Source organism: Nerophis lumbriciformis, linkage group LG06 (assembly GCF_033978685.3).
Source record: "Nerophis lumbriciformis linkage group LG06, RoL_Nlum_v2.1, whole genome shotgun sequence".
Lineage (NCBI taxonomy): Eukaryota > Metazoa > Chordata > Actinopteri > Syngnathiformes > Syngnathidae > Nerophis > Nerophis lumbriciformis.
Genome location: NC_084553.2, coordinates 24,893,739 through 24,907,878, shown reverse-complemented (window position 1 = coordinate 24,907,878; position 14,140 = coordinate 24,893,739). Strand labels below are relative to the sequence as shown.

General features: G+C 40.3%; 1 protein-coding gene across 1 annotated transcript in view; it reads left to right on the top strand.

Moving 5' to 3' along the window:
• Positions 1-1,275: 1,275 nt before the first annotated feature.
• lmo1 (LIM domain only 1) overlaps positions 1,276-14,140 on the top strand; it is a 78,512-nt gene continuing 65,647 nt past the window's right edge. The window contains exon 1 of the mRNA XM_061963950.1: positions 1,276-2,367. Coding sequence (XP_061819934.1) covers positions 2,346-2,367 — 22 coding nt within the window. The 5' untranslated portion in view covers positions 1,276-2,345. The remainder of the gene's footprint in view (positions 2,368-14,140) is intronic.

Genomic DNA, 14,140 nt, shown 5'->3' with positions numbered 1-14,140 from the left:
ATGCTGTGGGTACTTCCTGAATGTTTCAAACCACACATCGTTTGTCCATTACTTTCTATGGACTAGAAACTAGAAAACTAGAAAAATGCTGTCAAAAGATTATAAAGCCTACAAAGTAGAAATGAGCAAATAGCTAACGACAGCACTGCTCTGCTGATAGAGATCGATGGGTGTGCTGTGGGCATAAAATGGCTACTCTGCAGGCACACGATGGGTGGATGAAACGTTCGTACACTGAGACAAGGTTCATACAACAAAGCATATCTCTATACAGTCTGTGGTTTGTAAATAGAAACGTTCGGATAATGCGGGCTTTGTAAATTGACACTTCTTAGGGCTCAACAAAATAAAAGACGGCCACATTCCGCCTAATAGCAAAGACTTTTTGTTGGCTACGGCAACACACCGTAGTCTATACACCACTGCCATCTAACGTTTTGGAATTGCAACTGCATGCATAGGCGCCGATCTACATTTCTGCCAGTGGGTGCTCGGACGGGCGGCAAATCTGACGCTACTTTTCTGAGCATGCGCGGGATCGGCGCATATGACTGCATGCAAAGTTTAATATATGATACTTGCAAATGAGACTCAGGAGATAAAGTAGTTATCATTGTCAGCTCACTGTTAAATGATACATTACAAAAATAAAATGTATTAACACATGAACACAAACACAAGTACTAACAATTGTTACTGTTAAATACATTCCCATGCAGGTAACAGGAATTAGTACCGTCGATTCAAATGTGAACAGTACCCATCCCTAAACACACCAATTCATGGGTAGAAGAGTTGGCTTACACAAACAAAGATGATGTCCTAATTTGTTCCCATGCTTTATTGTTGTGCTGCTGTGTCAGAGTGAGCCATGCAGGGTCACCTACTTAAGTTACCAAATATGGTCCCCTGCCCAGTAAAATGCTGCAAGGCATTCAACAGGGCTCCAAAACAAAGAGAAAAAGTTTGCAGTACTTTTTTTTGGAAAGGCTCTTTGTGTGGACAGTATAGCTTTTCATCATGTGCATACAGCTTAAAATATGTGGTGCAAAATGTAACAGAAGGCATGGACAGACTGAGCAAGCTCACACCATAGAAGGCCTGCTGGCTGCTGACAAACTAACATTCTTGTCGCTCTATTCCTCCCCGCTCTCCTAAATGGCTAATCTTTCTTGGATCTCACCATTAATTGGTTAACAGTCTCTGCAGGGCAAGTGAAAGTGCTGCTATTTAAGGCCTCGCCATGCAACAGCAACACTTTCATCTTGGCAATAACAGGCAACAATTATATTACCAGATTCGAAAGTGAACCTCCTATCTAGGCACTAATCAAAAAGGCAGCCCATCTGTTGTGTGCATGTGTGCAGCTTGCATGATAGAACTGTCCGCACGCTAATTAACTGCTAAGTAGACCACAATTAGACACTTTATTTCCATCAAGTACAGCAAGAAAAAGTAAGGAGATGAGCACAATGAAAGCATTTCATTGTGTACCATCTCTGTCTCTCTCCCTTTCTCTCTCTCCCTCTCTCCTTGACGTACACGCGCTCGTGCACGCCGGCATCAATACAACCTTACGCGCGTGTGCACGCTCTCCATCACGCGCGCACTTTCTCTTTCCCTTAGCTGTGCTTTTGTGTTTTGTCAGAATTAATGAGAAAAGTTCCCTTGCCCTAGGGGTAATTAGTGTCCTTGGAGTTAAATAAGCTAATACTTAGACACCTCTGGCACAAGCAATTATGTTTGTGTATTGAATAATTGATTCAAAGAGGGGGGAAGGGCTGCTAATCAGATCTGAGCATAATGAATTGATTTAATTAACAGGGGAATCCTTGGGTCGCGGCGAAGAAGAGTGCGCGGCGCATTTATTGCGCAGAGCAGAGCGGGGCGCGCACAGACGCGGGCAAGAGAGAGGCAAAGCTCGGCACTTTGTCACATTTGCAATTGGATTTGTTTGAATGTAGTTGTCGTCTCGGAGCAAATGAGAGCGAGAGGGGACGCGCGTTAACATCCGGGAGAAAGAGCGAGCTCCGTGTGCGCGATTGATCCGCCTCCAGTGCGCACCGCCGCGGCACATTTAGTCCAGATTTACACCGCCTTCTTTTTATTCGCATGGAAGTCGTTCAAAGCGGCTCCGGGCTCATTTATTCAAGTGCGGAGACCACGTCAGTCAGCAGAGTCCGCGCAGCGATCCTAATTGCCGTTCTTGTTTAGACCGCCGAGGCTTTTCGTCGTGCACAAGAACGACGTTCCCGCCGAGAAGCTCCGAGCGGACCGAGCCGCGCAGCCTGCTGGAGCCCAGGACGGATCGGCCGGGGAAGGACTCCAGCTCGTTCCTCAGGACCATGGTGCTGGACAAGGAGGAGGGTAAGTAACATTTAATTCACATCTAAAACCTACAAAGATGTCGTTTAGTTTGTGTTGTGTCTCCACCTGCACACGGAAGTTGAGGTGCTCGCCGATGCACAAAGACTGTTTATTTACTCTCAGTGTGCAGAGCTAGAAGTCTCCTCCTAAGTGCTTTTTTTTTTTTTTTTTTTTTTTTTTTTTTTTTTTTTAGCCCGGGTGAAGTTGTTAAGAGGCAGGCAGCCTCTGACATCCTCCCCGGGATGGCAAATGACAGCAGAGTGCTTTTAACTTGATTGCAAATTATGGATAACGCCGCGCAGCCCTGACTCACTTTTCCCATTCCAAATAGGCCCACTTGCATTACTTATCTATTCCAATGTATTTGGGTTAATGGGCGAGGCAATCTAATTAATTTAAATTTAAATCAAACTCGCCTCCTCTAATGACGTTCCATTTTGGATCCGAGCTGACGTGGAGACGTGCGGTGCATTTATCACATGCTGGTCCTCGGGTCTAAATCATGCTCAGTGTAGTGTGAATGCATTAAAATCCATTAATATGGCATGCTTTTAATATTGTAGCAGACACCATATGCATGCAGCGAGAGCACTTTGACATCTCCAATGAAGTTTTCTTTCTCCTGACACTTTTTAAGAGTCTCCTTTTTGCTGGCCACCTGCTGTGATGCCTCCATCGATAAAGAAACTATAATTTGTGTCATTTCACAAAGTACTGCATATAAAGGCTTTTTCCTATCCTCTCTCAGTAATGGACGCATTTGGAGTCCATTATTTATGTTTGAAAATGGATATTTCCTATCTCTTAGCAGTGCATCCTTTCACTTACGCATCAAAAAAACCAATAGAGTTTGTGGCAAAGACATAAATTGGCCTCTCTGGCTGCATCCGTGTTGTGCCACTAATGTACCCAAATTAACTGAACTGTAAATTGTCTGCTCTGAATGTCTGTCTGGCTAAAAGTTCCTTATATGATTCATGAGTCGGATTGCTTTTAACAGTTATTGGCTAAGCAATACGGCAAATGTGCAAGGTGATGCAAATGGCATTAGTGGGAAAGGATGCACAAGAGCATGTAATGCAGTCAATACTACATTAACTACTGATGCCCAATTACAGAACCAGGGAGAGTGGCTTTTAGGAGCATTAGGACTTGCAGAAAAGCTGAGATCACCTGCTGCTCATTGCCTAAAAGCTTCACCCTTTATTTGCTGGACTCGACCAGCGCCTCCCGCAGTTTGTCCGGGTTGGCAACAGAACTGCTCCGATCTGGTCTCGCTCATTATGGTGCCTCTTAACGTTTATTGGCTGTAAAGTTATAGGCTTGTCAATTCAACCTTCTCGCCTAATGCATCCGCTCAGGGTAAGTGTGCACATGGAAGGAGGGGAGTTTTGGGTGGCTTTTCTGTAACTCTTCCTCAATTACTCATATGTGTTTTTGTGCGTTTATCTTAAGTGTTCATATTTGTTTCTTAAAGAGTCCAAGTCAAGCTGGCACCGCAGCAGAGCGCGCTTCTTTGGCAGGCGTCAGATTCTCTTTGGAAAGTCCTGCCTAAAGACAATAATTAATTGTAACATTAGTATTCCCTTCTATTTCCTCTCCTGTCTGAGACAAGCTCTATGAAAAGCACTGAGTGGATTCAGAGACTTCCCTCTACCCACTGCCGAGGTGCCTTTAAGCAAGGCATGAAACCAATGTGTTGACTGCTGCTAAATGCAAAGATGAAATTTTGCTCAGCGCATGTAAAAATGACAAATCCTTCATAAAACTGCCGTATATATGCAAGTGAACATCAAAAAAACTAATATGCACACGCGTAAATAAATATGCAGCCACTCTGTCAGCGCTGCACATTAACTGTACACTGACCTTAAGCAGAAGCCAAATCCTCCACCAACTGATAGGTTTCTGGTTCCCTCGCGCTATAGTTAATTTACGGCTCCCTTATCACACTGTCCAGGAAAATGTGTACACTCATAAAGTGTGTGATTGAAAAGCAATCCTTCAGATGAACACAGGCCGGTGATCTGTCAGCTGCCGCAATAAACCTTGGGCTCCGGGCTCACATTTTTATTTTGAAATAATAAGAATTGCTTCATTCTTTACCGGTGTTACCATGGTAATGCTGTCTTGTAGCGATGTTATATTGATTCAGAAAGTGGACAGTAATATTTCTTCTCGGTTATTTGGTTTCTCGGGGTTGATTTCTAATTTCCAGTTGGAGATTACTTTTATATGTTCCTTAAGTCTTTTCACTTTTCCACTGTAATGTAATTTGCTCTCCGGTGTTTGCTATTTTCTCAGCTTATTGGTTTGCTCTTACTTCAAAATTAAACTTGCCCATTTCAAATATTGAAATTGCATCAGGTTTGTGAGCTCTGGGACCTGAACAATATTACAAAGAAGTCGCAGAGAGTTTTTAATACTCTCACATTTTGCACTAACTCTTTAGTGTTCCGTGTGCTATAGTTATGAAGAGAAAACGTCTCTGATGCACAGCAGATGTCATTATGAACCTTTTGTGCACAAGCTTAGCATGTCCATGCTCAGGGTTTTGACTGCCACTGACATTAGTCCTGTCAACTGGGTAGGGAATGACACATGCACCTCTTTTGGAGTGTTATGTGTTTAAATCTGCTCACTTCTCACAATGTATAATTTCCTCTGTCACCATTAAACCTCTTCATCACGATCACTTCTGATTGTTTCTCATCTTGAAGTGTGTGAGATGGGTATCATTCCCCACAATCTTAGATGAAGACTCAATTGAGACACGTGTTAGTGAGTGCGTCCGCCCGGCCGGCTTCACTCATCAGTGAGGTGCTAAAACTCAATTATGCACTCTTGAGCTGCAAGAACATCCAGTTTATTATTGCCTCAGGTTCCATGTTAGTTACGCTTGCTGTCCTCCATGTGTAGCGAAGGACACATGATATCTGGGAGGGCATCAGCGGCCATTGTTCAACCTTCTGTTTTGTCCAACCGCTACAATTCATTTTGTCACTGTCTACTGTTTTTATTACACTAGCGCTTTGATTGAGAGTTGCAACAGTTTCAGCAGGAGCCTTCTGTGGTTTGACAAGTGCAAGATTAAACAAGGACACTCAGTCTTTAAGATAGTGGTAGGGCTTGTATGTACTGTACTCAAGCAAAATAATAGAGTATGCAGAAGAGTCAATTCTATAACTTTCCTGCAGTTACTAAAACTGAAAATGCAAGTTCCCGTCAGTAACATTCCTCTGCAGTCCTCTAGGTAGCGGTGATTAACATTAAAGAGAGTTTTGCAAATGCCGAACAACTTAGGAAGAAAATACATACGGTATAAGGTCTTCCGTGGATAGGGGTTTTCACACCGATAAGACAAAAGAACAGATGTACTCCCAAATACCATTTTTTTTGTCTTTCTTGGCCCATGTCACATCATACCACCAAATATCACCAAGTATCACCAAATTCTTCAATCGAGGGTCCTTTAGCGCACCACAGTTATGGGCAATAAGATGCAAAAGTGAAACTTGTACATAACGTTCTCCTATGTTGCCACACATAGATCTGTTATATTTAAACTTTTTTTCAAATGCCGGAATTTAAAGGTGAGCTTTGATGACGTTATGACGTCTGTGGTGAGTGAAGCGTTCAAAGCTAGGTATGCTGCTATCCAGGTGAAATGAACCATTTTGCGTTTTTGGCAGGTGGTGTTCTAAGTAGTCTTAAACATTCTTAATTTGATTCAAGCAACCTTAATATTAAACTCTCACAGCTATGTTAATTGTATCTTAACATCTATGACATATTTTTATACATCACAGAAAAAACCCCAACAACATTCCCACTTACCAACCCCACCCCACTTTGACACCGCTGCATCCCACCACAAAGTTCCAAGCTCGTCTTTGCTTAATCTTCCGGCAGTTGTGCAATATTTCACTGAGTATACAGTTGTCAGAAGTAACAAACTGTCTTTGTTGACACAGGAATATGAGTGGTTACTTATTTTAAAGCACAATTAAACCGTGTTGTCGGTGCCAGGTGTACAGCAGCTTGATCTGAAGCAAACACAGACGTGATCAGGAGGAATGTCAATGTTGCTCAAGCAGCAAACTTGCAGAAAATCCCCCAATGAAAAGGTATGAGCCATCCATTTGTTAGTTACAAAAAAAATCATGTTTTTTTATCAATATCAGGTAGAGCTTCAGTATGGATTATTTCCCATACAATGTCTGCCAGCTGCTGTTGGCATGGGAAATAATTATTGTTATACTGATGCACACACACGCACACACACACACACACACACACACACACACACACACACACACACACACACACACACACACACACACACACACACACACACACACACACACACTACTTATATAAAGGCAACTTCTTGTTTGCCTGTTACGCATTCTCTGCTATGACTTGTTTAAATCACCAAAATGATTCCCGGGCGCGGCCACCGCTGCTGCCCACTGCTCCCCTCACCTCCCAGGGGGTGATCAAGGGTGATGGGTCAAATGCAGAGAATAATCTCGCCACACCTAGTGTGTGTGTGACAATCATTGGTACTTTAACTTTAACTTTAACTTTACATCATGTAGTACTGCTTAGGTGTATACTTAACACAGTCTGGTAAAGTATTCCTCTTCATTCTAGTGCCTTGAAAAAAGGAAAGGACATACCAGTGAGAAGAAAATATAGATATATTGAGTTTTACTAATTAAAAAGCACATTGCTTACTCCCAATTATTTGATATACTGTAGATTGGTTTAATTGAAAACAGAGCTGGGTAAATGTTTTTTTGATAGGGATAGTCTGTGCTCATGTGTCATCTTACAGTAGCTTACAATTTCCAGGTGTATCACAAGTAGGGTTGGGTACCGTTAACATTAGAACCGATACGATACCAATTTTTGGTACCTGGGATTCAATGCCAGTACTTAACAGTACCAATTGTTGGTGCTTTTGTGTGTGTTAATTGAGATTAATAGTTTTTAATAATAAAATCTGTTTTTTTATTGCAACATTAAAAAACAAGCTTATTATAACTGCTGTCCAGTTGTTGTACAATATCTTGTCTGGTTATCACTTTTCTGAGTCCCATTCGCAAGTACAGTATGACAGTAAGTTGTAATTATAGTTGCAAGTCCAAGACGTTGGATGGCAGGTGTGGTGTGTTAGCTAGTCAGTTCAATATTCGCTGAATGAAATCTTTTGTTGCGCCATTAAAAACTGTTAATAATGTACTACGCACCAGCTGTTTGATTGTAACGCACATCTTGGTTGTAGACACTTTATTTCCATGACCTCGACATAGTTTGGCTTAGTCCGCTCTCAGTGCTGTTGAAGTAAGCGGCAAGTGCCGAAGAGCCAGCTGAGTTGGCAACCGGGTGTGACGTCACGCGCAACCCAGGTACAGTGATATGGCACCTTTGGATTTAACGTAAATCAGCATTCGGTGCCAAAAAGTAGCGGATTCGTTACCTATCCATAATCACAATTATAAACTGCGTTCAGCTGATGTTTTTCCAAAATAACCTAAAAGGTGTGATCTATCATGCTTTTATAGTACCAATGGTGGGAAAAGAAAAAAATCATAGTAGGGATAGGCATAGTAATGAATTAATTGTTCAGAATTGTGTGTAAATGATTGATTGACTGTTGATTCATTTTGTCCTAAAGCAATTGAGGCAAGATGCAGTGCAACCAGAACACAATGCAACACTGCCATGGAAACAGGAGTTCAGAACTCTGGCTGCAACGATTAATTAATTAGAATAAGGTTTCAGTTAATATTCTGTTGCTTCTAATAATCATTTTATGAGTTTGAGTTTGAGTTTATCTCGAACATGCAAGTATACAACATGATACATCACAATTACCAGTTTCTTTTTTCAACATGTTCGAAAAGGAGTTGGAAGAAGCAGAGCTTATTTAATCCTACCCCTTTTCTTTTACATAACAGTTGCTAACACTTTTGTTCACTTCCTATTCTCAATTTATTCACAATATACTCCATAAGTAATCACAATAAAGATAAATAAACAAATAATCCTCGGTGAAGTAAGTTATATTTCATATAGTGAGATGACTAAGATTATTTTGAAAATGAATGAATGGATGAAATAAGGTCAGAATGTTTATCATGGTTCTTCATTGTACTTTGTAAACACTTTAAGTTTGAAGAGTTTCTTTAAGTTTGTCAATCAATCAATCAATCAATCAATGTTTATTTATATAGCCCTAAATCACAAGTGTCTCAAAGGGCTGCACAAGCCACAACAACATCCGCGGTACAGAGCCCACATAAGGGCAAGGAAAAACTCGCAACCCCAATGGGACGTCGATGTGAATGACTATGAGAAACCTTGGAGAGGACCACATATGTGGGTGACCCCCCCCCCCCCCCCCCCCCCCCCTCTAGGGGAGACCGGATGCAATGGACGTCGAGTGAGTTTGAAGAGTTTGAGGAGTGTAATTATTAAAACTGCCCGGAGCTTTAAATACGCGGACATAGTTTATGCACGGCTGCTGCAATACGTGCACAGGAGAGCGGTATTTTGTGGGTGCCGTGATCTGTGTGGCTGCAGACAGAATAATTTTTCTGTAATTTCTATTATTGCACACATGTTAAAAGTGCAATTTCAATTTTAATGATGTGCATTTATTAGGAAAAAATGAAGGTTTTAGCAAACATATTTTTTTTGTTTATTTAAACTATTTTACCTAACATACACATTGAGGATATAAATTGTATTTTATCCGATTACTCGATCAAACTAGTTCCATTAATCAATAGATTAATCAATTACTAAAATAATCAATAGCTGCAGCCCTATTCAGTACATTTATCGTTGCCTCAAGAAGGGTTGTTAGATTTCAAATATTTTTTCACTTCCCAACTCTTGTGTCATTTTTTAACAATATATTTACACTCAACAAAAATATAAACGCAACTTTCCCCTTTTGCATCAGAACTCAAAGACCCTAAACATATTATTTAAACACAAAAGGCCAAATTCTCTCAAATATTATTGACAAATCTATTTCATTCTGTGTTAGTGAGCGCCTCTCATTTGGTCACACCAGATACTGACTGCTTTTTACCATGCCGTTTTCCAATAAAACTGCACATTTTGGAACGATCTCCTATAAGGCACACCTGTGCAATAATCATGCTGTCTAATCAACATCTTGATCTGCAACACCTGTGCGATGGATGGATTATCTCACCAATACATTTTAAAAGATAGATTTTTGGGAAGACTTTAATTAATTAAGTGTTTAGGAAATGTGTCTGGATATTTATGTGTATTTATTGCGTAATAAAGTGAAGTGATGTACTGATGTAGCATACCAAACAACATGTTTTTCTCTGTCCTTAGCAGTGTTAGGAATGACGGAGTTCCTAACACTATTACCGTTTTCTACTAACGGACAATCTAATTAATGACTAATTCTCACATTACAACATCATTACAGTAACTTGCAGTGAAATGTGCCATGTTATTATTGTAATGCTCTGCTAGTGGTCAAGGAGAGACACAGCTGCCAATGCAGGAGCAAAGTCACTCGCGCAGAGTGCTAACCCTGGCACACAACCAAGGCATACATTTAAATTAATTAAATTTAATTATGCACTCTAATGTCATGAAACATTTCTCAATCGCACATGCCAAATATTTGAAGAAGCAAAGTTGCAATCGATCGGCCACCGGTCAGTTTTAGCCAATTTTCCTGAAAAAGTACACGATCGCCAATGCCGATGAACGCTTTTCAAAGCTATTCATTAAAAAAAAACTTCCCTTCTGACTGATACTTTAATTATTTTTGGTCCCAACCGCTGAGAGTCTGCTAGCAGCAACAGTAACTGTGTAATGTACAGTGATAGGCAAGCTACCTGGAAAATGTAGTAAGCTAAGCTTCAAGTTGCTCTCGATTAAATGTAGCTAAGCTACAGGGGAAGCTATCCCCGAAGAATTGTAGCAAGCTACACTACAAGCTACATGGCAAAATTAGTTTGCTACATTTAACGTCATTTCTATCTATGGGCCCACATGTATAATATCGATGTTAATGTAACCAAGAGTGTACCAGTAACGGTCCATTACTATTAACTATCTGTCATTTAGCTGGGGACACCCTACAACTACCTCTAGGGGTGACCACACCCTACTCTATGTATTTATTTAGTTTGCCTTTTCTTTGGGCCACCCCTATAATGTTATTTATGTTGTCTGCCTACAGTAAAAAAAAACAAAAAACAGTATAACTCAATATCTTGATAAAAAACAGCACAAAAAGTACAATGACTTGTGTGTTGTTTGGGAACAGTTGGTAATGGTTATGTGCAGTAAAACCTTTCATGAACTCAGCTCACCTTAATGTGTGTTCCTAAATTTGTGTTGGACGTCTTAGATAAAGAGAGCCGTTATGATTTTGGTTTACAGAGTAAACAACTAAAAACTAAGGTTTTGGGCATTGTCTTCTCTAAACGCATACATTTGTCTAAATATAGCCAAAGACATGCATTATTGTGAGTTTCCTGTACATCATCTTCATCACTAAAGGAAAAATCTGATCTGCGAGAGAGAATCCCTCTGACAATTTCAAGTATATATATTTTTTTGGGTCGTCAGCTTGAAGCGTCCCTCTGTCTCTGACTCCCTCGTCGTCATGTGACATGAGTGCATGACTGTTATGATGTTGCTTTCTAGTTTTGATGCCCTCCTTATCTTGCCTCTGATTGGCCAGTCCGTAATGTTTCACCCTAACCCCTGACCAATTGTGACTCATCATACGCGCGCAAGGCACTATGGGTGCATTTATACAATATATGGATATTATTTAAAAAAAAAAAGATTTCCAACCAGTGACGTCACAGATTCCAAACGCCCCTTTTGGCAGAAATCGGAAGGAAGGCAAGATTATTCTATAAATATTTCCGCAGTGCCTTCACGGTTTGATTTAAAATTTTCAGGACCTATCTAGATCTCAAATACACAATAGCAAACACCAATAGGTAAGACAAGTTGGTTTTGCATAATAGGTCCTCTTTAATATGTCTGAATGGAACTGTAGATTAATAACAGTCTAGAGCAGGGGTGTCAAACTCAAATACAGAGTGGGCCAAAATTTAAAACTGAACAAAGCCGCGGGCCAAGGTTGAACAAATTAACCTTTAAATAGGGACCCAAACAAGTTTTGCATTGAATATTGAACAAGCAAGGCTTATATAACTTTATAGTGACATGCAAAATCGAGTTTCAAATAATAATAATAATAATTAAAAAATATCAATGGCATGTCAAATACAATGTAAATAAAAATGTAATGCCTCTTTTCTATTTGTAGCCTTCTGAGGTAAATATCAACATTAACTTTTTCCACAGGCTAATACATTTGAAAATAAAATAACAATGAATAAACCAACCATTCAGGACTTTAAACTGCTCAGTTTGCAACACACTGATCTAATATGATGTGCCCAAGCCAGATACCTGGCGTCTTTTCTTGGATGCTAGTACATTAATGTCGGAGCTCAGGCTTTGAGCTGAGGAAACCTTCATTATCGAACGAAGGTGTTCATCAGTCATTATATCTCGTAATCCAACCGGATTAAAGGCACTGTTTATTTCTAACAGTGTTAAAGTTATTTATACGGGCACCCTCAGTGTAACCTGTATCGCTGTTGATCAAGTATGTGTTGCATTCACTTGTGTGTGCGTGCAGAAGCCGCACATATTATGTAACTGGGCTAGCACTCGTTGGACTGGATTAAAAGCGGACGTGACGATTTTAGGTAGGGGCACTGAAATTTGGGAGTTTCCCGGGAGGGTTGGCAAGTATGAGAATTATCGGTGAATGCGGTGTTACCGCGGCACCGCCGCTGTATATAATCGGTGGGCCAGCTCTAGTGTTAATTTGATATCGCCTCAAGGGCCAAGTGAAATTACACGGCGGGCCAAATTTGGCACGAGGGCCAGAGTTTGACACACCTGGTCTAGAGCACTGGTTTTGCGGGGCATTTGCGGCCAGCAAGCCCATATTTTTTGGCCCTCGACCTAACTTCGTAAATTATTATATGTGCGGTCCTCTACGGAAATTAATTGAAAAATGTGCAATTCATACATGTGATTGGTATCCGCCATTCTCATAGTTTATTGGACAAGGCGGCATAATACCCTGATCGGAACTCCCCTAATTTGAAGGTACCCTTATAACTCATTACATTAATTAGAGTATTTTCGTTAGTGATTTAATTACTTTGGGAAAGTAACTGTGTTGTAAATAATTACTTTTGAAAGTAATTTTCCCAACACTGCTCATTCGTAACTGATTTTTCAAGGGATTTTTTTATTGCCCTTAATGTATAGTTTTTTTCTAAGTAAACACAACATGCTGTGTTATTCGGTATTGATGCACACTCACCCTAAACTCTCTTTCTTGTTCAATCCCAACTTCCAATGATCTTGACGAGTTAGCCTTTTGACAAACAAAATGGCATTCAAATGTATTCAAATCAAGAACGACACAGTGGGGAGTCACTTTATAGATGATTTCTAACAAAAATTAAAGTGATGAAAACTCTGGCATCCTTCTTTTATCAAATTATACAGCTATCTTCTTGGTAAATACAAAACCCCGGGGTGTCTTCGCTCAAATAAAAGCAAACATGCTGAGAACTAATCTCTCATAGGATGACCTTCACTAAATCAAATCTCAAACATCTAATTAAAAATTGTGATTAAGATGGTAGTTCTGACTATGTTAAAGCTAGTCCACCAGGGTTTGGATATTGAAGTTGCTGATTTAATCAGAGCTAAACACATCATATTTGCTACAGCAAATTTGTATGCAAATGACCACAAAGAACACATATTCCCATTGGAATCTTCTCTAAATGAAGGAATTTAGACCCCCTCCACTCCATTCATACATTGTATTTGGTTAAAATTTTTTGATTGGATTCAGGCCATCATTCATGTCATTCAATTTGGTGTTTAGATTAAATTAATTACAATGTGAGGGAAAATAAACCACTAGTCACATGTTTAGGTACTAGTGCATATTTTTAAGGAAATCTTTTATTGGGGGATTTAAGTAGATGAATCTCATCATTCTGTTTTTTCTTATGCAATTTGTAACTAAAGCACAATTACTACTACTAGTAACTATACGCAAAATTACACTGTAGTTACTCAACCTACAGTAGTGAGACAAACAGTACGTTTTCATGCACTAAATTATTATAATTCCTCAAAAAATTTGGCTCAAAATAAGCTTTTTACTCCACATGTAAACACCTTAATCTGGTTACATTTGGCTTAATAAAGATAGAATCAACACACCTTGATTACACGATTGGAAACCAGTTCTCTCTTATTAGTGTGCCAATCTCCGTGGAAGACCAACATGCCCCTCTTTACTACAATATCCACAGGATACCACCAAGCATCCATCCATCCATTTTGTACCACTTGTCCCACTCGGGGTCGCGGGGGTGCCGGAGCATTCGGCAGGAGTACACCCTGGACAAGTCGCCACCTCATCCTAGGGCTAACACAGATAGACAGACAACATTCACACACACATTTACACACTAGGGCCAATTTAATGTTACCAATCAAACTATCCCCAGGTGCATGTCTTTGGAAGTGGGAGGAAGCCGGAGTACCAACGCAGTTACGGGGAGAACATGCAAACTCCACACAGAAAGATCCCGAGCCTGGGTATCGGACCTGGGACCTTCTTATTGTGAGGCACGAGCAC